Source organism: Eubalaena glacialis, chromosome 7 (assembly GCF_028564815.1).
Source record: "Eubalaena glacialis isolate mEubGla1 chromosome 7, mEubGla1.1.hap2.+ XY, whole genome shotgun sequence".
In the NCBI taxonomy this organism is placed as follows: Eukaryota; Metazoa; Chordata; class Mammalia; order Artiodactyla; family Balaenidae; genus Eubalaena; species Eubalaena glacialis.
Genome location: NC_083722.1, coordinates 101,532,071 through 101,555,700, shown reverse-complemented (window position 1 = coordinate 101,555,700; position 23,630 = coordinate 101,532,071). Strand labels below are relative to the sequence as shown.

At 48.4% G+C, this 23,630-nt stretch overlaps 1 protein-coding gene and 1 long non-coding RNA gene across 5 annotated transcripts in view; one reads left to right on the top strand and one right to left on the bottom strand.

Annotated features, from left to right (window-relative positions):
- LOC133095547 (uncharacterized) overlaps positions 1-13,237 on the top strand; it is a 76,804-nt gene extending 63,567 nt beyond the window's left edge. For 2 of the 4 annotated variants that reach the window (XR_009701630.1, XR_009701627.1), the window contains exons 4-5: positions 240-353; positions 12,102-13,237. This is a non-coding gene — a long non-coding RNA (uncharacterized LOC133095547). Of the gene's footprint in view, positions 1-239; positions 354-1,068; positions 1,370-12,101 lie in introns of those variants that run through there. The other 2 variants (XR_009701629.1, XR_009701628.1) reach the window with 2 other exon arrangements.
- The window catches only part of ITPR1 (inositol 1,4,5-trisphosphate receptor type 1), a 319,709-nt gene that overhangs the window by 2,947 nt on the left and 293,132 nt on the right, over positions 1-23,630 (bottom strand). Inside the window, exons 57-58 of the mRNA XM_061197169.1 lie at positions 22,827-22,987; positions 6,221-6,382 (exon numbers count right to left, since the gene is read on the bottom strand). Of these exons, the coding sequence (XP_061053152.1) occupies positions 6,221-6,382; positions 22,827-22,987 (323 nt within the window). The remainder of the gene's footprint in view (positions 1-6,220; positions 6,383-22,826; positions 22,988-23,630) is intronic.

The following is a 23,630-nucleotide window of genomic DNA, read 5'->3' as shown; positions in this document are numbered from 1 at the left end:
CTGAAGGCACACCTTCCTTCCCTCTTCGACAGGTTATCGCCTGACAGCCCAGTGGGGGTCCGATTCTAATTTTCCAGGGTCGTCTTCCTAAAGTAACGATCGCATCACCCTCCCTGCATCACAAACCTTAAAGCTCCCTACTGCTGTAGGTTAGTGGCCAAAACCTTCGTTCAGGCAGTCATATTCCTGGTAATTTCAAGAACCTAGTACACACCTAATTTTGTTTTCTGTTTCCCTAGAATAATGGTTCTTAAACTTTGGCGTGCACCAGAACCACCTAGAAGGCTCCTTAAAACACAGATCCAAGGGCCCACAAACAGAGTTTCCGACTCAGGAGGCCCAGGGTAGGGCTGGTGAGTTTGCATTTCTGACAAGTTCCCAGGTGATGTTGGTGTTACTGGTCTAGGACCGCTGCTGCTCCAGAAGAGCTCCTCACTGATTAGCTCAGAAACAGGCCAAGATCACTGTGGTTACATTATCATATACTGCAATACTTTAAAAAAAAAGTATTTTGGGTACATGTATTACTTTTCTCAAAATAAGACCTTGGAGAAGATTCTCTGCCGTTGAGCAGGTGGTCGGCACACAAATCTGACCCCCTGGATTCTGTTCTGATCGACCATGGCCTTTTAGACAGAATGGCTACCATTTAAGTGAGTAATAAATGGTAAGGAATAGGGCAACTGCTTAAGTATTGGTCCCTTTTGGCAAGGTCATCATCCAGTGATAATTATATGGGAACAGTAATGAAAACAAAACCCCCTAAAGGACTAAATCTGGCCTATAAGAAACCAAGCTCAACACTGCTGGCCAGTTAAGTTTCCCTGGCCCCTTAGTACATATTCTCACATAACTTCTGGCTTTATTAGCTCAATTCAATCTACTTACCTATCGGTCTTCATAGATTCACATGCACTATATATATTATTTAAGGCATCACCGTTATCTGTTACTACTACCTATATCAAAACACCGAAATAATGACCAAAGTCTATCCTTAGCATATTCTCACAATGTATTCTCTCTGGACATTTGAAACAAAACTGACTAGATAAAAATATCCATCAGGGGCTTCCCTGGTGGCACAGTGGTTAAGAATGCGCCTGCCAATGCAGGGGACACGGGTTCGAGCCCTGGTCCAGGAAGATCCCACATGCCGTGGAGCAACTAAGCCCGTGCGCCACAAGTACTGAGCCTGCGCTCTAGAGCCCGCGAGCCACAACTGCTGAGCCTGCATGCCACAACTACTGAAGCCCGTGTGCCTAGAGCCCTTGCTCCGCAACAAAAGAAGCCACTGCTCGCTGCAACTAGAGAAAGCCCACGCACAGCAATGAAAACCCAACGCAGCCAAAAATAAATAAATTATATCCATCAGATTCATGTCTAAGGTGGTAACTTCAGTCAAAATTCTAATACTGAAAAAGCTACTTTGATTGATTAGTGTGAAATGTCCCATTTGTAGTAGATACGTTTAAAATCCTCAAAATCTACATTTAGCTAAGGATGAATATTTGAAGCAATATCCTTCTTCATAATCTATATACAGACTAACTTGAATTTCAGCATTCCTTCTTTTGACTCCGTCTAAACAAGAAGCAAACGATATGGTAGCTTTACACGTCAGATGTAGCCAAACATCTAAAAGATCTTCCATGAAAATACGGAGTGTTGAGTGCAAATGGGCAAAATTTACTCCACCGCTATGGGCCTCCAAACGATTAAGGGCTGGCATAGCAGGGAAGGTTCATCAACAGCACACGGAAGCCGCAAGCCGCTTTCCGGTCACAGTGAGGTCGTGGCTGCTCAGATTCTAAACAGCCAGGAAACTCCAGTCATCAGAAGTGCGCTTTACAGTCCCATGAAATCAGTCACGCTCCTAACGACGAGCCTAAAATATTCAGAAATAAACCTGCAGCATCTCTTGAATGCAGTTATATTGGTTTAATATAAATACACAGATACTCACCCTCCTGAGCCTTAGTGTGCTGTTCCTCTCTAGTTCATCTGGCAAACTCGCAAGCTTTGAAACCAAGCTCCTGCATTCGCACCTCTGAGAGGGTTTCCGAGGCTTTGACTCGAATCCTCTCCCTGCGATCAGGCTGAATGAAGTGCTCCCTCTTCTCCACTCCCAAAGCAATCTGTTCAGACCTCTGTTACGTACTTACCACGTTGAATTATAATTTATTTGTTTACTTGTTTGTCTCCCACTCTAGGCTGTTAGTTCCTTGAAGAAGGAGAATTGGTTCTATTCACCTGTGTAACCCCAGTACCTAGGGCTGCACCTGGCAAATAGGTGTTTCATAAATGATGGTTCGAAGAACAAGTGACCCAGAGCACAGGGCCATTCCTCGAGCGTGCCATGCGTTTTCCTGCCTTTGCTCATGCTGATTCCTTTCCTGGGATGCCCCCTGCTGCATTTCTCAGCTAGCTCAAGTCACCTGCTCGTAGGACTGTAGAAGCTAAACTCCTCCGACCCTCTAAGGCCTCACACGGGACTGCCTGCCTGTTTCTCCGTGCTCCTTTGTTCACAAATGAAACTCACTTCATTCCTTGGGCCGTGGAGCTTTTCCTACTGTATCCTGTAGAGGTCTGCTTCTTTCTGGATCAATTACAGTATCCTAGAGGGCAGGTGTTACCAAAGGCCTCTTTGCTGGTTCCAATACAGTGTAAGGACCACAGACATTCAAGTTAGGTTTAATATTCCATTCTTCCAACTGTGGGAAATTATTCTATTTTTTTTTGTTCTTCCTTCCTTCCTTACGCAGTTAATGTTAACAAGATGATAACCCTCTTGCATGAAAAATGCCAAACACTATCATGTGCTAATATGATATGAATTTCAAGCACTACTTCTTTTCCTACCAACTACAAATAAGGGTCACTGTGCTATAGGAAGCCAGTCACATTTTCAAGAAAGTGAACCCTTCTCTCAATATTTGTTCTTTTGCCTTATAAAGAAAACATGCAAAAAAAATTTAAGTTCTTACGTTAGTTCTCCGCCTTGGAGTAAGAATGTAAGAGAATCACATTTAGTATTCAGAATCTCTTGGGAGGGGAAACTTCAAGATGAGAAGCATCATTAAGTAACACTTAGGACAGCAATCTTAATTAACTGTTCTTCGCAGTACTAGAAAAACCACTAACCAGGATTTTACTAACATCCTTGATAAGAACTTTTTCTCCTCAAACTGGTATTTTAAGAAAACAACAACCCACGAGGTCAATAACAGTAAAGATTAAATCCCAAGACATTTCAGCTGTCTTTGCTCCATTATGCTGGTTTTTGGACTAGAAGATCTGCAAAAATATCTAAGTGATGAAGCAATTTTTGTATTTTCCAGCACTTTTACCAGTGAATGGTATTCTTTCATAGCTGTTTTAAAAAATATCTGTCACAGAGTTTCTTGTTCATTAATCATTCATGGAGTTTTTATATTTTAATTCAGAATTTTTTTCCCTTTGGAGGGCAGGAATTCTCACACTTACCATTTACGAACCAGCAGTTCTCTGACCTGTCTGCATGGCTTTTTATGCAGAACAATTTAAGAAATCTTTAGGACTGGTACACACCAAATTTAATAAAATCCAAATCTTTTCAACAAGTTGATTCTCAAACAAATGCTTTACAGTTTTGTTACAAAATCAAAAGAAAATGTTGACTAGTTCCTTCTGAAACAAGCAAATTTTCCCCAGTAAAAGCAACAATGCTGAATTTTTCCTGTGATTCTGGTCACCTTAAAACCTAAGCAGATCAATGCTGGTAAAGGCACTTGAGAATATATTACTGGTTTCCTCTGATTTCTTCTTAGCCTATAACATCTTCCAAGAAAAAATGGTTCCATTTCAAATTCATTCATAGGGGAAAGGTTTTCTGAAGGGTGGTTCCAACGGCTAACTTTAAAACAAAAATGTAAACAGAGCTGAAACCAAGCAGTTTAAACCACACTGGTTTTGATGTCACTTAATGAACCTTAGTCCATATGTAATCAAGTTTTACATAGTTTGTTCAAGCCAAAATTTTGGCTTCATAGAAACGATTCTAATGCCAAGTCTCTGATCAATGGTGTAACACGGCAATGAATGTGTCACTCCGTAACGTTTAAGCGCGTGATACGACTTCTGAAACTCTTTAACGTTCTTAAAAAAGTGAATGAGAATTTAAACAGTCAACCATGAAAGGCAAACAGGGTATAGTGACAAAACAAAACAAGGGAAAATAAAAACACAACACACGCACACAAAATCAAACCCAGACTGCAGGACCAGGAGTTCCAGCCTGGCATTTTCAGGTAAAGTTGGATAAATTTCCTAAGAGCCTGCCGTGTACCTGAATGTCCTCACAAAATAAAATGAGGGAATTGGGTGCAGTGCCATCTGAGGTCTTGGCTACCTCCTATACCTATGATTCTCTGTGCGAATTCCTCAGCTTCAGTTCACTCCTTAGACCAGGATCACTGGTTTGCACAGTGTGCATCATTGAAGCCACTTCAGAACCACCATCAGGGAGCGATTCAACACACAGGATTCTAAGCATTGAAAGGACAGGCCTGGCCTATAGAGAAGGGCTCGAGTGGCATTTACTACCCCAGAATACCCAATAATACCCAAAAACAAAACACGTTTGTTTCAGACGTGTTTACAAATGGCACTTTATAGAGCGCTAAATACTTCCTTTATTTAGGTCTGCATGAGATCAATTTTTGTAAGATTTTTTGGCATCTAATTTAAAAACATCTGACTTAATGGAGATGCTTGTAGCCACAGCTCTGTCAAAGGGAGAGGAAGGGAACTTGAACATTGCTACATGCCTTACGGAGCTGCCTCGCTCTTCAGGGGGGAAACAAGCAGCTGTAGCAGACAGCGTGCTCATGAATCAGTGTAGTCCTGTGGAACATTTGTCAAGTGTTTCACAGCAGGGGTAAAAAGTTAATAAAATAATAAGCAAAGTAATCTAGTTAGATCTTCATTAGTTGTACTTATTTAGGTTATTACTCATTTTAGGTGGCTACCAAGCTCAGCGCTGTAGACAGCCTTCATAAATAAGGCCTTCTGTTCCCATTAGTCTTTTTATTTGTATCTTAATACATGTGAAAGGAAAGAACTTGAGGCCAAATGGTATCTTGGGGCTCAGTTTGGAATAATTTAGTTGGAAAAGAAAATACAGTTCAAAGTAGGATTGTTAAAGTGCCATGTAAACTACCTCCAAGAAGAGTTGATCCCAGACAGGGTCTTCACTAGTTATTAGGTACCGAAGAGTAATAAATCACCTGTGGGTATACCTTACAACTTACCTCCAGGCCAGCCTTGCCTGATAACTACTGCTGTGCAAAATTTATAATCTTGTCTACGGAATTGATTAAAAGCTTTCAGCACCGCGTACGGAAGGCTGAACTGTTGCCATGTTTGTGCAGGATTATCCCAGTCAGCTACGGCAGAGCACAGGTCCTCCCAGCAGGAGATCACCACCTGGTGACTGTGAGCGCTCATTTTAAGGGGGTCAAGGGCGGGGCAGGGGGGCACTGGAGTATATAGGGTTTGCTACAAACTTGCCCCCTTCGCCCAACTTAGTTACAGGGGCAAAGCATTTATGTTACGGACAGGGAGCAGGGTGGGGCAGCACACCTGTAGACGGCTCAGCTCTGTGAGGGCAGGGATGCGGCCGGCAGACGGGCCACTGCTTCACCCCCAGCACCTGCCACGCCGCCTGGACTATGGGAGCCACTCAGTAAGGATCTGGCCAATGAATGAACCGAAAGGAGCTCTTCCTTGACTATGGTTTAGCCCAGGATGCTGGATTTAAGCATCTGGGGTGAGGGGTTGATAGACCTGAGGGCTGAAAAGCAAAACCAGAAACAGCCTTTAATTTGTTGTCAGTGAAGAAAAGTCAAGAGTACAGCTTTACACATCGTGTTTTTCTGTACAGCACTTCATTGAAGTAGTTTGCATTTTCTCATTTTCTGGTTTTGTTTTTCATATGAAAACCTCGTCCTGAGCAGCAATGAAAGTAGCGTCATGGGCTTATCCTGTCAAAGGGCAGGGAAGGGGGAGTGGAGGGGAAACTGATGGACTAAATGGGTTTGTCCTCTGTTGCCCATTTCCTTTTCTATCCAGGTGATAAACTTCAGCATTTTAACATGAGCACCACACTTGGTGTGTATGGTGGTGGGTGGGTGTGTGTGTGTGTGGGTGTGTGTAGGCAGGTGGGGTTTCTTTTCTTTACCTGGTCCTTTAATTCTGACAGCTGCCCAGAAAGATTAGTGACCAGCTTCATGGTGGACTCCAGCTTCTCCTGCAGGTTCCTCAGCTCATTCTGTTCTCCTTCCGAATCGCTGCTGACCAGGGACATGGCTCTCATCCTTGGGAACCAGTCAAGGTTTCTTTCCTAGAATCCACATGAAAAAAAAGAGGGAGTCACTTCGAAGAGGAGAGACAACAAAGGCAGTCTTACCCACACCATCTTTTCTTTGTGCCATCTTTCATCAGGCTCTTTCTGATTGCTGCAGAACTAATGTACTGTACTGTGTATTTTTTTAAACCCTTCAGTAAATATCTTTTTAATTGAATATAATTAAACTCTCTTAATTCCTGGAAGAAATCACTTTAAAATATGAGGAAAAGTGGGTTTCCAAACAAGATTCCCAATCTCCAAATAAACTACTGCCACTCCATCTGTGATCTTTGCAAATGACACAGCTAATGAGATTGGAGTTTTAAAACTGTGTTAAAATATATGTAATAAAATTTACCATTTTCATCATTTTTAAGTGTACAGTTCAGTGGCATTAAGTGCAGTCACATTGTTGTGCAGCCATCACCACCATCCATCTCGGGGATTCTTTTCATCTTCCCCAACTTCAACTCCATCCCCATTGAATAGTAACTCTCCCACCCCTGGCAACTGCCTCCTGTTTGCGGTCTGTGACTTTGACCACTCTAGATACCTCACACCGTGCTGTATATTTTTTAAAGCATTATACTTGGAAAATCATTTGCAAGCGCTCTACAAGTACATGAATTTTAAGATCCCGAGTGTTCTGGGATCGACCCGGTACGCATATGGGTGTGTTTGCTTGGTAGAGGGTTGTTAAGAGGCTGCAAATGGGGAGCGGGTTCAGTTTCCCTCTTTGTGAACTTATGGACACCACCTCTCGACTCTTGTTTCCTTTTCCTTCCAGCCTGAAATGGCTGGTGGGTGCTGTCAGTTGGTATAAGAAAGACCCATTCAGTCTCCTTCCCTGTCTGTCTCCTCCCTTTGTTTTGACGCCTATAGCTCATACCTGTAAACAGCATTTCTCACCGCTGGTTAACAGAATGGACAAGCCTCCTCCTCCCACCTCACTTCTTTCTGCCCACATATGCTTTTCTCATAAAAAGTACACCTCCTGGGTGAGTTCTGTACAGAGAGGCAGGAATGAACTGTAAGAAAAGCTTCATCAGCCGGAGGTAAGGGGAGGCAGACTGACTCATTCCACATCCACCTGGCGTCACATCTCACCTGGGCCATTCGGATCTCGTCGGGATGAATTCTAATAAACATCCTAACACAAATCATGCCCACTCCACCAACACACACACACACACACACACAGAATTTGCTGTTGTCGCTTTGTGTACACCAGAGATCAGCAGAATTTTTCTGCACAGTAAACATTTTCTGATAGTAAATATCTTTGGCTTTCTGGACCATATGGTCTCTGTCACAGCAAATCTGCTATGTAGCCCCCAAACACCCATAGAGAATACACAAATGAACTGGGGTAGCTGTGTTCCAATAAAACTTTATTTACAAATGCTGGCGGAGGGCCAGGTTTGGCCCACAGTCTGGAGTTTGCCAACCACTGTCGTATACAATAGAAGGCATCAACATACTCAAAATCAAGAACAAAATACCACAAGACGTCTAAATTTTAAAAAGCAAGATAACTAAACCGTGTCTTGACCTAATGCAATCTAGCAATATAGAAGCCAAACAAGAACTAGCTGAAGATATTAAAAAGAAGGCATACCACAGTGGCACGAGGTGTCCCATCTACTTGAGAGCATTTGCTTAAGACATGTGGGCAGTCTAGTCGGGACTCACTAGCCTGCCAGCATCCTGAGAGCAGGAACCACCTTAGTACAGTGAGTGGAACACAGCAGACCCCTGATAAATATTTGTGGAAGCAAGGAATGATAAAGCCACTGTCTCCTGGGTGGGCCCAGGTAACTAATGCTTAAATGGTAAACCTCCATTGCTTAGAATGACTACTGGAAGAGGTAAGTGATGCTGTTTACCTTCCCGTGCCACACACCCTGTGATCAATATTCCCTTCCCATGTGCCCTGATGTTAGCCTGTACTCGTTCTCATCAACCTCCCACCACAGACAGAGCAGTGGGCAAAAGGACATTTGACAAAATACCCCATTTCAAAGATGACCAGCCTAAAACCCTGGAGCGTTGCCATGTCTAATCAGTTTTCTGCTGTGTGTCTACAGCGAAGAGGAGAGAGCAGACATCTGAAAACATTTAAGCACAGGAGCGACACTGAAAGGCAGCTGAGGTCACCTGTCACTGATTATACCACCGCCCCATGTTAGTCCTTCACACATCATCCCACCGTCCCACCGTGCCACTCTAAGGAAAGAAGCACCTGACTGCTCAGGGCACACGAAGGGGACAGGTGGCTGGCGGTTACTCACTCTCACTAGGCAGTGCGGGCCCCGTGACGGAGGGAGAGACGGGTGGCCTGGCTGATGGACCATGGGCACAACTGCAGCAAGGCCAGCCGTGTACCCGAGACTGGATATCCACGGGGACGGCTGCAAATGTCTGCACACTGACCCCTTAGGAGAGCAAGGTGAAGAGGAAAGATCCAAAGTCCCACTTAAACCGTCAGACTCAGGAGCGTATGGACACACCATCAATGGGGATACGACAGAATGTGACGTAGCAGGGAGTTCAGAGATCGCCAAGGCCTACCCTGCGTGGTAATGCAGGACACAGCCCCAGGAGGGAGGAAACAATCCCTATATTTCAAAGGAGATCCTGAGGATGATCTGGTGTTTACAGACTGTAAACTTCTATTACTGAGTATATTTGGGGGCAAATATTTGATAGTTCTCTAGATTCAAGTCAAAAGTATAAGCACTCTTGGAAGAAAACATTTTTAAAAATACAGCATATTCAACGAATACTTAAGGAGCCCTTACCTTACACGCTTGGTTCTGAGGAAACGGCAGTGAGCCCCCTGCACTTGGTCACTGCCTCCTGGACCTCTTTAAAGTGGACGTGGCTTTGAAACCTAAGTATGAGGTAGGGTTCCTACCATCAAAGTGCTTGCAATTTAGTTAAGGAGAGTAGACATTTCAGTTAAAAAAAGAAGAATGGAAATAAAGCAGCTAGGCCGTGTCAAATGAGCGGCAGGAAGAGAAGGGTCCATGCAAGGACTGACTACAGTGGTTTTGCGTGGCTGGAATCCTCTTTGTGGAGGGCCTGGGCCTGAAGGAAGGTTACCACTTGGCCAGACGAGGGGCCAGCGTGAGGGCCTTCTCAGCAGACGGGGGGCTGGCACAGCCCTGAAACCAGTGTGGCCGCAGTCGGGGCAGAGGGCAGACAGGCGAGGCAGCAGCCCAGACCGCGGAGCACTGGAGAGCGATGCCGGCTGGGCTGGCGAGGGAGACGGACGGCGGTGACAGGAGGAGGCCTGGACACATGGGTGGCGGGAAAGGGGAGGAAGTGACCAGAGCCCCTGCCCGACGAGGCGCTGGCAGAGAGAGGGGACGTGTACGAGCCGGAGTGAGAGCTCACCTGCAGCCCACCGGCTCCCGACATGCAGAGGAATGGACAACTGCCTAAAATGGGTAGAGAATTCATCTCAAACCTGGCTCTCAAAATTTTCATGTTCATTTGCTTAGCAAACCCTCCATAAAAATAGAAAACAAAGATTTCCAAACAGTCCACATTAAACAGGTCTTCAAAAAAGAAGACACAAAATCGATGCAAGAGTCTGCTTAAGTTCCTTAAGTTTAAGGAACAGTTTCTTTTCCTTATTCTAACAGCAAGCGACCACATGACTATAGATGAAAAAGAATTTTTCCACGGCAGATGCCCACCTTCTTCCATGGTGTATGTGACTTGATCCCTGGACTCCCAGGCAGTGATTTCAGAAAGGTCTCTGACAAATGCAAAATGCACAGACCTCATCCAACAACCGTTTACTGAATATTTCTAATTTCTGTGCCTGGCACAGGGCTGAGTGCTGAGGGTCTAGAGATGAGGAAGACAAGGTCCGTGCCCCCACGGGGTGGAATGCAGTGCAAGGAGTGTGTAGCGCAGGGCTCAGGGCATGGCTCTTCGCTTTCGTGGACCCCACTGCAGCCCTAGCTCTGAGTACTGAGTGCCCAGTGAGTATCCGCTAGGCAATCGAATGGGGTCCACTGGCCTTAAAATGGCTGCTACCGGCATCTTTGCTCCTCACCGCAATGGCCAAGAGATGCACTCAGATGCTGTTTGTATCTGTACTTCTGTAAATGGGCTACCACCTGTAATCCTGGGGCATGAAGGCCCTGCCCAAGGGGTACATAAAGCCATAGACAGAAATAATGCATCTTTTTAGAATGTCCATTTTAGTCAGTGGTTAACGATCGAAAATATTTTTATATTAAACTCAAAATATGCCCTGGAGAACATGAAACTGAGTCCGATTTTAAAGGTAAAACCCCAAGATTTTAAAGAAATGTCATACTTTTCACAGGCCACTCTGTACCATGTGCCCCAATCCTGGCGATACACCTTCGTTCTCCATTTCATGAGAGTCCTTCAGTACAAAGGGAGGAACAGGATTTCCTGGTCGAGATGTTTACCAATTACCACCTTAAAGGTTCTCCCTCACTGCCCTCCTCCAACCTTAATATCTAACAATGCAAAGCAGAGGTGGGGCCCCATTCAAACCCTAAACCACAGGAAACAAGGTATCCAAGTGCTCTGGATGGTGTGTACCGGTAGCTCTTCTGCCCCGACATGGGTATGTACCCAAATGTGAGGTCCTAGGTGGTGCCAGTATTTTAATTAAATCATCATCCTGGGCTGTTAAATCTAATCTCAAATTACCAACAAGCATCTAGTAGTTAAAATTAATTAACAATTCTAGCCAGACTGTCCTCTCAGTTTCCATTCGGCTTTGCACGCTGCGCAGTGGGATAAGCTCCGACGCAGCGTTAAGGCTCCTCGCCAGCAGGACCTTCTGCACAGAGATCGAAATCTTTACAGGAAGATCGTTAGACTATCCCAATCCTGGCCTTGGAGCAGAGAGAGAACCCCTGAGTCCAGTCACTTTCTCTTTAGCTCAGACTTTCAGAGCAAATGCTGAGCTTGTCTGAGTGCTCAGTGACTCCAGGGAAGCCTGCGCCCGTAGCTCCCCAGCCAGCCAGGGGCTGAAGGTCCATAAATGTTTGCAGAATCCTGCCTTTATGTCCATTCCAGATCAAAAACATGTCTCAGTATCCTGACTTCTCTTGCCTTTTTAAGAAAGTCATCAACGAAGGCATTTTTGTTTATACATGAATTCATCTCGGGCTCTGTGTGTGTGTGTGTGTGTGCGTGCGTGTGCACGCGTGCGGTCAGGAGGGTGGGTCTGGGGAGGCTCGTGGGTTCACTGCACGCCTCTCAGCCGCATCTGTCGCTCTGGGTCTGAGAGCCCCTCTGCGCTTCCCTCGCTTTCCTCGCTGCTGGCACCTCACATACCAATGTCATTAGGCACTGTCTGCCCTGGTCCTCCTACCATCCAGCCAGCGCAGTTCCCGTCACAGCAAGCACTTCCTCTGTCAGAGCAGACAAACCGACTCAAGCCACAGCCGGAAGCAGGCTGACCACAAGTGCTAAGGTTCTGGTTAGTTCTTTTCTAGGTAAAGTTGGAAAAGTCCCTGCAAAGGCAAACACTGAAGTTTTAGACACGGGGGCGGCACTGACCTCTTGAAATGTTCTTGACTGGAAAGAGGGAGGGTGTGTGTGTGAGAGAGAGAGAGAGAAACACAGAGAGAGAGGAGGAGAGGAAGTTGGATTGTATGATGCAAATACTCATCATTCTGAGAAGCGTTTTTTTTTTTCTTCTTCTTCTTCCCAGGTTCAACTGAAGAGGCTCTTCTAAGAAAGACAACTGAGATCATGAGTCACCTCCTCAGAGAAAGTCCACTGAGGTAGAGTTTTGTTTACCATGTAAACAACGCAACATTTATTGTTGAACCCCTTATTCTTTTACAGCCAGACTAGAGAATTGCCATTTTTTGGGTTTTTTTTGGTGGGGGCATGAGGGTCAAAGAAAGGGTCATGGGCGAGAAGATGGGTCCTGGGAAGATGGACCTGTAAGCCACAGAATCCCCTCGGGGAAGATTCAGGAAGGCAAAGACTGTCCTTTCAACTCAAATGTCAAATGCGTTCCCACTTATCTTACCAAGCAAGACGACAAACTGGATTTTCCCAGAGTGCCTGGCGATGCTTAGGTGACAGGAGTGACTGAGCGGCAGGCCTGGAGACAGATTCTTGGCCACCCCATGTATCCAAACCTCCCCATGTATCCAAACCCCCAGAAAATGCCTGGAAGAGAGCGGAAGGGGAGGACTGAAGATAATCCTTAACTTTTCTAAAGCAGGAATATATTACCCTCAATAAACTTTAAATATTTGCCCCTCTTGTGAGTTAGGGTGACTATTTGCATTGAAGAAGAAGAAAATAATCTTTAGAGCTCACTTTTCTAAGATCGTGGAAAACAAACAAAACGCAGAATCCATTGCTTTGGGCGAAAAACAGTGATAATAACTCTAAGTACGCTCAATGACTCCAGAATTGTCATTTATAGTATCGATTATACATTAAAAAAAAAGAAACTAAATTGAAAAAATAGATTCCAAAGGTAAGAAGATTGAGGGTTGGGGGCTAGAGGGACGAACAGGTAGAGCACAGAGGACTTGCAGGGCAGTGAACCTATTCTGTTTGCTGCTGTAATAGTGGATCCATGTCATTATACATTTGTCAAAAGCTACAGAATGTACAACGCCAAGAGTGAATCCTAACGTAAACTACTGTCTTTAGTTAATAATGATGTATCTAGGTTCGTTTATCGATTGTAGTAACTACACCACAGTAATACAGAAGTTAATAACGGGAACCGGCGGGTAAGGTGGGGAGAAGGGGGCATACGGGAACTCAGTCCTTTCCGCTCCGTGTTTCCTGTAAAAAATAAAACCTTTTTAAAAAAATGGATCCCACACCTGGAATTTGTTGGCCAGCCTGAAATTCAAGGGTCCAGGTCCCTGTATCTCACAGGCTTGTTTCCGTAGCAAGCCCATGATGTCAGTGTATCAGCGGGAAGAGCTGCGTCCTAGGGTCCGGAGCTGAAGCCCTGACAGTCCAGCGTGTTCACAGGACACTGAGCTGGGGTGAGTCAGCCAACCAGCCTGGGTCTCTGCTCCCTCTTTTTTTTTTTTTTTTTGAGAAAGAGATTACTGGCTACTTCACAGGGTTAATGTGAGGATCAAATGGCTTTAAGAACGTGTCCCGTCAACTGGAAAGCACTATGCACAAGTATGGGTCAGTGTCAGCGGCCTAAGGTCACAAAGCTGGTCTGCGGCCCACGATGCCGACTCCAGGTGTGGCACCCGTCTCCCACGTAAGTTAGTTCTTCCTCTCCCGGGGTGAGGGTTTCGATTTTAGAGGCACAGATTTCTCTTTTGCCGATGGAGCCATGGGAAGGGTGCCCACGCTGCTCGCAAGTGCAGGCGTCAGCGTGGTCTGCTGCTCTCGTCTCAGACGACATCACCCAGACAGGCCCCATTATATAATCTTCAGCTGGGCTGGAATGACCACTCACCGTTCCAGACCCAGTTAATAGCTGTCCTTGGACGATACAGTGTAACAGAGATGGGCCCCCGCCAGGGAGAGAACCACACCCATTTCTGATGAAATCCCTAGGCGAAGTCAGCTGCAGAGTCACTGCTTCATGTCACTCCGGGCCCTCAGGTGAAGGGATGCCGGGCTCCCACTGGGGCCACGAGAAAGCAGCGCTCCCTACTTGGAGAGGTGCAGCTGGGTCCTGGGCCCCTGGGGTGCCGGGAGGAAGAAGCCTGAGGTCACAGAGGGGAGAAAGGTGGGGGACGGCCTGTGCTGGACCAGGGCAGGGCGGGCCACACGGAGAGTCCTGATGAAGAGCCCTCAGGCGAACTCGCCTTCTCCCAGGCTGGCTCAGGATGTTCTGCTCAGGCCACGCCCCCTGCACGTTCAGTTAGCTAAGCAATCTACCAGAATGTTCCTTGTGGTTACGTATCGGATTTTAACAGTTTTTCTTGGTTTTCCTCTATTCTTTTTTGCATTCCACGAGTTTTAAACTTTGATCTCTTTATACAATGATGGTCTTTTGGGTTTGTTTTTAGCCTACTTAAAAGGCTTTCCAAAGTTCTTTGCTATTGTTTCGGGGAAAAACACTTAGTGTTCGTCTTTGGACATACACTCACGCACACCCACGTGCCACCCCGCTCGCTGCTTCACCTGCAGCAGGGTCCCGCTAGATAGCGTGTCAGCCTCTGGCTGCTGTGCTGGAAATCTCCTCCTGATTGAAATGGTTTTACTGAAGGCCAGCCCTGCCTAGACACCCTGAGAAACCGGTGATGGGAGGGTGTCATCTTTGTCACCGTCCGTACGACTTCAGTGAGAATTCAAGGGTGCGCCACCACCGCCATCCTGACTTGAGAGGGGTTTGGAAGGCAAGGTGCCCACAGCCTGAGCTCTTCTGGGAGAAAGTGCAGATTCTCCAGATTCCTCAATCCTTTCCAACCGCCCCATTTTACCAAGCTGCCCCTTGCACTCTGACCCACACACTCACTAGCTTGTTCACATGGGTCTCCTCTCTCCCTCCTGACACCTCCCTGCATCCACTCCTGACACAGACCCTCGGTGGTCGTTTGAAAGTTGCTTCGTGGAATTGCAGAGCTAAAGGTGGCGTAAGAGACCCTCTGGTTCAACTTTCTCACTTTATAGGTGGTAACACTGGGGCCCTGTAAAAAAGTGCGTTTGTGAAAGGAGAAACTGAGACCTTGTCCACGTCATAACCTTTAAATACAAACAGCTGTACCTAAATGCTAGCATCTTTTCCTCATCCTCACGTTCCCTAGACACACACTAGTAGGCCTCATTCTGAAGAGCTACATTTTAAAGAATCCTGAATATATGTACTCGATAAAAACAAATTCAGAACATTCTCATGAAGGCCAGGTGGTCACACACCTCTCAGTGGCATCGGGCACTACCGTCCGGCTCTGTCAGACGCAGTCCGTGTTCAGAGCAGAGAGGAAATGAAGGAGTGAAGGCCAGGGAGTTACCGGCGTGGCGATGGAGCCGGGGACCGAAGGGGCAGGGACGGGGCCCAGTGGGGTCTGCGGTGGGGGAGGAGCGGGAGGCGGGCTCAAGGTGTGGAAGGGAGAAAAGTGCATTTTGGGAGCTTAAAAAATCTGCTGAACTGGGAGAAATGTGCGTGTAAACAAATATTTTATATACGTGTACAAGCATGTACAAACACGTCAATCCCTACACACACCCTGGGACTGACCCTAGCAGAGGCGGTGAACCCGCCGGCAGCCACGCTCGTATTACGCCCAGGCTCACGGACCCAGCGCTCGGGCGGACCCGAGTCCCGGGGCCCTGCGCGAACGGTAAGTTCACGGCTCTGCTCCCCTCGCTGCTACACACAGTGCCCTCGCACACCCCGGCGAAGGGCAGGCGTGGGAGACTCGGAGGACAGGGCCGGGGGGAGCCGTGCGACCCGGCTCCCGATGCCGAGCGCTTCCGGACAGGAGGAAGCCGCCCACGAAGCGCGGCCGCGCAGGGGCGGCTTCGTACCTCCACACTGGAGGGCGGGACGTGGTGTGAGCCTGGGTGGGGAAACCTAAGCTCGGCAACTGCTCCCTGCAGCTGCCATGGACACGAACCCCGGCTCAAGCGCAGAGGGAGGGGCGAGAGCGCGCCTGGCCGGCTGGGTGGCACGTCCAGTGATGCTGACGCGCTGTTCCCAGCCGCCGAGAGGCGACTGCCAAATCCCTCTCCACTTCTCCCGCACTCCGACGTGCCTGAACTCTGCCGTGGTGTCAGCGAACTTCAGAAAGCTTTCTGGGCTGGATGAGAGGGCAGCACAGCCTGTATCCCTACCCACCCACCTATGAGGGCTGGCGAAGCCCAGCGGTCATCTTAAGCAACTCCGTGACCTCCCGGGTTAGGCAGGAGAGCGGAAGACACATCTCGGGATCTTATCAACAGCAACCCCCCCCCCCCCCCCCCCCGCCACGGCATATCCTCACTGGAATTCCAGCATAAAAGCCCAAACCCATTCCTGTACCTCTGTGCAGAAGCAGAGGGTTTCCATGTCACAGTATCAGCAGCCAGGGCCCGCCTGCCAGGCACACAGTGAAGCACAGGTGAGGCGAAAACTCGGGAAAGGGGAGGTCGTGGAGCCTTAGGTGCACACCCCTCCCTCCTGCACCCGAAGTCCGAGGAGGTCAAGTGAACTGACACAAGATGGAACACACTGGAAGTCTCCGGGGGATCAGTGTGTGTAGGGGGTGGAAGCAGGGGGATGGGCAGGCAGGGAGAGAGCGCGGCCTACACTCCTGTGGGAAAAAGTCAGCGCCAGGCTTCAGGGATAATGGATCAGGAGCTCTGATGTTTAATTTTCAGGGAGTTCTGTGCATTCACATGAGTCACCTGGGTGTGGGAGCCCAAGTCTGGCTGTGGCTCCGGTGAACCATCCTTCCCCTTTAACGAACCCCTCTCTCTCCCCAAATGTGGTCACCAAAGGAAATATCATCCCCTGTTCCAAGCTTAGGTGACGGCCACGAAGTTTATCAGATTGTAGCAAGTCCAAATGAACACCTATGGCAGGTACTCGCTTTGTAAGAGCTGATTCTCTGCCATTCCTGAACTCCAGTCTTTTAAACAACCCCTGTAGCACCGGACTCAGGTGGCTGCCTGACTAGTGGTGCTGGCGGCAGCTCAGAGACTTAACCCCATCGTGTTATTTGTGCGCATTCCCTAGGGGATCCTCTCTCCTGCTCTTCTCCCTATCCCCCTTTTTCCGGCCCTTGCCTCTTCTGAAGGCAGCTAATTCAGCACCGCTGCGGAGAGGAGGGGCCTGGGAGGTGAGCCAGTCCTAGTCAGGAAAACCCGCTGCATCCAGAGCCCAGCGGCTGCGGGTTCTCGACACTGAGGCATGTGTGCGAGCACAGATGGCGCCACACTGAACGTGCACATGTCAGGACACCTCCAGGGTGGGCGCTAATCAGCAGACCTGGATGTGAATCTCAGCCCGAGCACTTCTCAGCCGTTTGACCCTGGAGAAGCGGTTCAACCTTCCTGGGCTTTAGGTTCCCGTCTGGGAGATGGTGATAGTGCCACCTGCAGTGCTGTTACGGGGACCAAACAAGATCATGCACGCAAAGCATTTATTTCAGTACATACTGATTAAACGAGACCTATTACCATGGTATGATCCAGTCTGCTCGGGTCAGGGTAAAGCACGGCACAGCCCACAGCTCACAGGAGCACCCTCTGTGCCCCAGAATCAGGCTGGCATGGAAGAAGGTTCTCCCCAGCTAGGTCACCGTTCAGTTCACTCGTCAATTCACACACTATCCCGGCAAAGAGGAGGGGCCGGAGCAGCCCCTGTGAGCTATGGATGAGCGGTATCCCATCTGATCACCCTGTCTTTAAATGCGATTAACTCAAAAACACACCTCTGAAAATACACTTTATGTTGCCAAGGGAGAATTCCAAGCTTCAGAAGGGAAATCTCTATTTTATTAGCAAAATAGATGCCTTAATATTTAAGTTATTGTTTGGTCTTCTTTACCAGCCTTCCCTCTTAATGCTTCTCGAGTTTCTAACTTTCAAGAATAACTTAAGTCTGCTTTTCAAGGACTGACTTTTCTCCTGAGCTTGACTGTCATAGAAAATTGGGTTGCTGGGTCTTTGCTTGGAATCATATATTTGACCTTTTACCTACAACACGCCCACTGTGCAGTATTTAAATTCCTTCAGGCAAAGATACTCACAACTGATTTACCACTTATTCTGGTTAAATACATCAGACTGCATGGCCTATCAAATCATCATGTATAGACTAACACAAATTCTCATTTCAGTTGGCGATGGAGAAAAGCCAAATAGCTCTAAACATCATTCAAGCAAGGGCGTGTGGTACATAAATTATAGTCCAGGGCTAAAAAAACAGTCCACATATTATAAAGGCTATCGCCAAAACTCTATGTGGTAGCACCAGACTTCAAGTTCATATGGGGAGAAGGGAACTCAGGGTTTTTTCCTCCTCCTTTGAACTGCCAGGGCTAAGTGAGGTCACTCTGTAGTCACATTTCTCTGAACGTTCAGCCCTGTCTGGGGCCTGAGTCAACGAATCTGAGACCGGCTCTGCAGTACGGGGTGGCGCTGGGAGTCCTGTAACTCAGAGAGTCACAGAAGAGGCTGAGCGTCCCAAAGTCACCTCCTCGCAGCGCCACCTCCCATCATGTGCGCAAAGCCAAGAGACGAACCCACCAGCTAACCCAGTATAATCGTGATAGAACCTAACACACAGCACTCCGGGGGCACTCCCCACGTCGCCAGAACCCCTGGTCCTGGGCACTGAACCCGAGCAGAGGACAGCCCTAAACACACAGAGAGAAGTCACAAGTATCCGTGACCGACTCAACGGAGAGACAGTGATAACGTCAGCCTCGTCCTGCTTCAACATTTAAGGACACAACAGTTTTAAATTTAAGAGAGAGGAACACACAGGAATTTTCCACTGGAGGATGCCCATTCTGACTTTTGTCAGTAACAGCACGTCAACAGCCGAGACGCCTTATGCAGTCCTGGCACCTAGGAGTCAGTGTTCGCACCAGCTGTCCACACTGCAGCCCTCTGCTTCCCGGCTGACGGCTCTGTGCCTGAGTGCTTACCACCTCTGCCCCCGCGCCCACACGCTCCTCTCCTTTCCACCACCCCATGGACACGTGAGGGGACACTGACCCCGATTCACACATGGGTCAGGGAAGTCCCGTGACTTGCCCGGGGTTACCTGGCTCAGAAGGGCCAGAGCCAAAACTCACACCTTCGATGTTCTGCCCCCCAGATCCCATTCTTAGGTGCTGATGACTTCATGGGAGGCATCAGCCTGGCCCTGGCTTTGCCAGGAAAGTTCCCATCTCCAGTGAAAGGAGAGGGAAACAATTTTCTATTATGTTTAGATGAAAACTAATTTGTGGGTGAACATCCGGTTGCTAAGTTCTTGACTGTGAGGCAGAGCATCAAATGCTCCTTTCCAGATGTTTCCGTTTCTAGAGAGAGGTCCTGGCCCCCTGACCGTCGGCCAGTTCTCGAGGGAACTGCAGCCTCAGCAGTTGCCCTCTCAAAGTCAGCTTAGGCTTCTAAGAACCCTTCTCCCATCAGAGCCCCTGGCAGAGTCTACTAAGCAGTTGTTGGTTTCTGAGATGAAAACCTAGTTGCCATCCCTGACACCCCATCTGCAAGCAGTTGTTTTTGGGGCGTCTGCAAAGCTCGCCCACCCTCCGAGCGGCCACCCGGGGCCTTTTCCATTTGGCTCTGTAGGGTCGTCTTTTGGCAACTGTGACATCCCAGTTCTTTAGGAGTCCCTGGGATCTGAATGAACGGGCTAAAGGAGAGCTGAAGAACTCAACACCCACAGCCTCGTGCCACGAAGCAAGAGGCAGTTTTCCCGAGGAACCCAAAGAGCCCGTCTCAGTGATTTCTTCTGGGACATGATAAGCCAAAGGGCCTCACGGACTCCTGGCCGGCTTTTCCTTCCTGACACTGCTCGTCAGCTGCCCTTCTCCCTCCTGACGCTGGAGTATTCGCAGCCTCCCGGAGTTGGCTTCTTCGAGACATCTCCTGGCTTCTCCTCCCAGAGGCCCGCCTCCCGAGGAGGGATGCTGAGGACCGCCCCACCGGCTGGGGCTGCATCTGTGGCTGCCTCTGTGGCATCTGACTAAGTGAGCCCATGACCGGCGCAGGGCGGCAGGGGGAAGGAGCCTGCTTCATGGTGGCGGCTGAGTTCCCTCGGGCTGCCAGCCCCGCACTGAGTGACTCAGCTGGGCACCCCCAGCTCCTAGCCCACTGTGGCTCTCCAGGGAGCCTGCCCGGCAGGGATTCATGTGGCTTCAGGGCGAGACACCGCCAGGAACGGTGTTGGCAAAATGGCATCGCCTTTTGGCTGGTGGATCGAACGCTTCCTGGGCCCTCGCCCAGCACACGAGACATCTGGTTCCTCAGCAACTTGGACATTCAGAGTTAAGAATTCTTTGATGCTACAGATTTTTAGGCTGTTTGACAAGAAGTTCTCATACAAAGGATGATGCGGATGGGAAAGCACAGTGAACGCAGGGGGCTCTGAGCAGGCTGGGTGGCCGGCTGGGGGTGACTTCTGGCTCTTAATCCTCACTGGGTGACTGCTCACAAGGCTCCTGTTAAGTCTTCACGACTGAGACGGAAACCCAGGAGTGCACCAGAGCTTTCTGTGACCGTAAAGCAAGGTGATTAACAGGAAACTTCAAAACTGGCCCCCGAAAGACTTAAAGACAGGGCACATTCAGAGAGAGGCAAACGAAGTAAAGGGAGAAAAGGAATGTGTGATGAGGGTGAAAACTACAGGCTATCTCTTCTAAACATTCAAGGATTTAATGCAAATGCAGGTTGGTTTAAGCAATGCAGATAGGTTTGTGTCTGCATGAATGCCGATCAAACATGGTTTAATTTGGCACTGTTGACACCAGGAGGAAAATAAAGGACCTGAAGGCTTTTCAGTTAATGTGTCCTGACCCCGGAAACCTACCCTGTGAACATCTGCACCCGACAACCACCAGAATTCCCAGTCTCCCTCCCTAAGAACAGACCCTGCTCCCACCTGGCCCAGAGCCGCCAGCACCCTCCCCGTGTCCTCCCAATGCCGGGGTTATGGAGCGCAGTTCCGGGTCATTAAACCCGGACTTGCATCCCAGCTTCTGAGCTCTTCCTGGGCAGCTTACTTAACCTTAAGCCTCCCTTTCATCTGTAAAAGAGGACATCCATCACCCTCATTCTGGGACTCGTGTCTTTTTCTCCCCCTTCTTTGTGTTATTTTTTCTCCTTGCCTTCTCCTACTCGAATCACTCTGGTCTCTCTACCCTTCTCTCTTTCTTTTTTTTTAAATTTGGTTGCACCACGTGGCTTGCGGGATCTTAGTTCCCCGACCAGGGATCGAACCCGGGCCCCCTGCAGTGGAAGCACGGAGTCCTAACCACTGGAGCGCCAGGGAAGTACTGTACCTTCTCTCCTTTAAAACCTTTTAAAAAGTCATCTCTGTGGTGAAACCCCATCTATTTCTCCTCAACCCCAAAGTTCTCTCTTCCTGGCTCCCCACTTTGGGTAGTTTTCTTCATTCAACACAATAAGAGATGTGGAAGAGCTTCACAGACCACAGACAGCTAAATCCATATAGAAGAAGGAATGCTTCTCCTCGGCAGTCACATAACCAGTTTGGCTGATAATTTCTTAAAACAGTATCTGTTTTGTCTCTCCTGTTAGACTCTTACTATTCAGCGTATGATTCACGAACCAGCAGCTTTGGCATCCCCTGGAAGCTCGTTGGAAATGCAGAATCTCAAGTTCTGCCAGTGCCTGCTGAATCAGAATCTGAATTCTAACCAGCTCTCGAGATGACTCATATGTACATTAAATTATGAGAAGCACAGAATTAGACTTAAGGGCCTCCATGGTACAGACGCTACAGCATCCCCAGAAAGCCCCTCAGAACTGGGTGCTCAAGAACTAGGGCCACGTGAGCACTGGCCTGCCGGCGTCCACCGCCAGGGATCAGCCCTCACCTGGGGTTTCTTTGCATAAAAAGCTTTAAAATCACATCTGCATAAAAAAATACAGAAGGGTTCATTTAGGATAACTTATACCTGGGCAGAGTGCTCAAGTCCTTGGCAAGAGGAAGGAGATCAGTGAATTGTGTAGTCTTTCTTCCCAGCTCATGGTCCCCTCTCCTCAGTGAGCTGGTGTAAATCACAGGCTCCCTGAACTTCACAGCCCATGCCTCGTCGCTTTACCATACGCCCCTGAACGTTTCAATGAAGTTCAGAACCACAGGGATGAAAGGACAGCTGGCCCGGGACCCCCAGAGCACACGCCTGGTGCCTCTACAAAGCCCTGCCTGAGAAAAGCGCTCTGCAAACCTGCGGCAGCTTCCCCCTTCCCGGGCCACGGCGGTCACGCTCCCCGTCAGCCAGAAGATTAATCTGGGACTCAGATTCCTCCCTCACGTGATCCATTCCTGATGATTAGCAAATTGTCTCCCAGAAAGGCTAGGCTGAGGCCAAACAGACCAACCAGGCTGAACTACACCGAGTGATCATTTAAAAAATATACCGCTTAGAGACCAGGTCTTATATAAGGAGAAAAAACAGAAAAGGATCCGTCATCAAGAAAAGAGGCCAAGTACATAGAGATGGGAAGGCGGGCTACAGAGTGAGATCTAGGTTAGAAGCCCAGCCCCGGTTCGGGCGGCCGTGTGCTAATCTCTCTGAGCTGCAGTGCTTCCTCCTTTAACCTGGAGATGACACCACCTGTCTAGGGCTTCTGAAGATCACCTGCAAAGACTCACGAAGAAGTTCCAGAGCCTAGCACCCGGTCCGTGGTAAGGGATCCGTAGACGCCGGATGTTATCTTCCCCACTGGCTCCCAGCACCATGCTCCGAGCGGAGGCCAGGCCAGCAGGCCGGAGCGCGACCCGCCTCCAGGAGCTCTTCCCGCTCACCTTGATCATTTCCGCCACGTAACTCTCGGGCCCCGTGTACTCCGTGGAGTCCTTGACTTTCACCAGGACGATGAAGCACAGATAGTGCCACATGTTGTGCTCCTCCTTGATGTGCTCTTCAAAGGTGACAGTCTTGTTGTCAAACTTGTCTCTTTCCAAGCCTAAAAAGAGACAGAAAGCCCCGAGTGAGCAGCCGTGGTGCAGAAAAACCCACGAGAGAACTGCCCATACAGAGGAGGCTGTGGTTTCACTCCCGTCTTTCTAAAGGGTTGGGTTCTGTTGGCCTTATAAATGCATTCACTTTTGCATCATAGCAGGAAAACACAGGCTGTGGGTCAGATGGACTTGGGCTTGGGTTCCACCTCTGCCACTGACCAGTCACTGTTTGGTCTCCATGTGCCTTAGCTGCCTTCTCAGGGGATGGGAAGACAACCATCTAGGTTCCAGAAGTGTGTGTGGGTTAAATAAGCGTGGGTGTGACAGGCCCGCGCACACAGGCAACCAGTGAATGTGAAGTCCCTTCTCCCAGGTAAATGCCAAAAGGGAGACACGTTAAAAGGTTTGTGAGGAGACAGTGTAAGGACAAAAAGAACTAGACATACAGTTTAAACGCCAGCTGGTAAGTTTATATTTTGCAGAGGTATAGGTGAGCAATTCTGAAAATAGCTTCTGTGTATTCTTAGATTGAGGAAATAAATAAATACATGGTGATACTGGGAGTCAGATACCTAACTGTCAAAGAAGGGAGCACAAAGATGGAAAGGGAGAGAGAGAGAATAAACTCTGATTGTTGAATTGGAATTA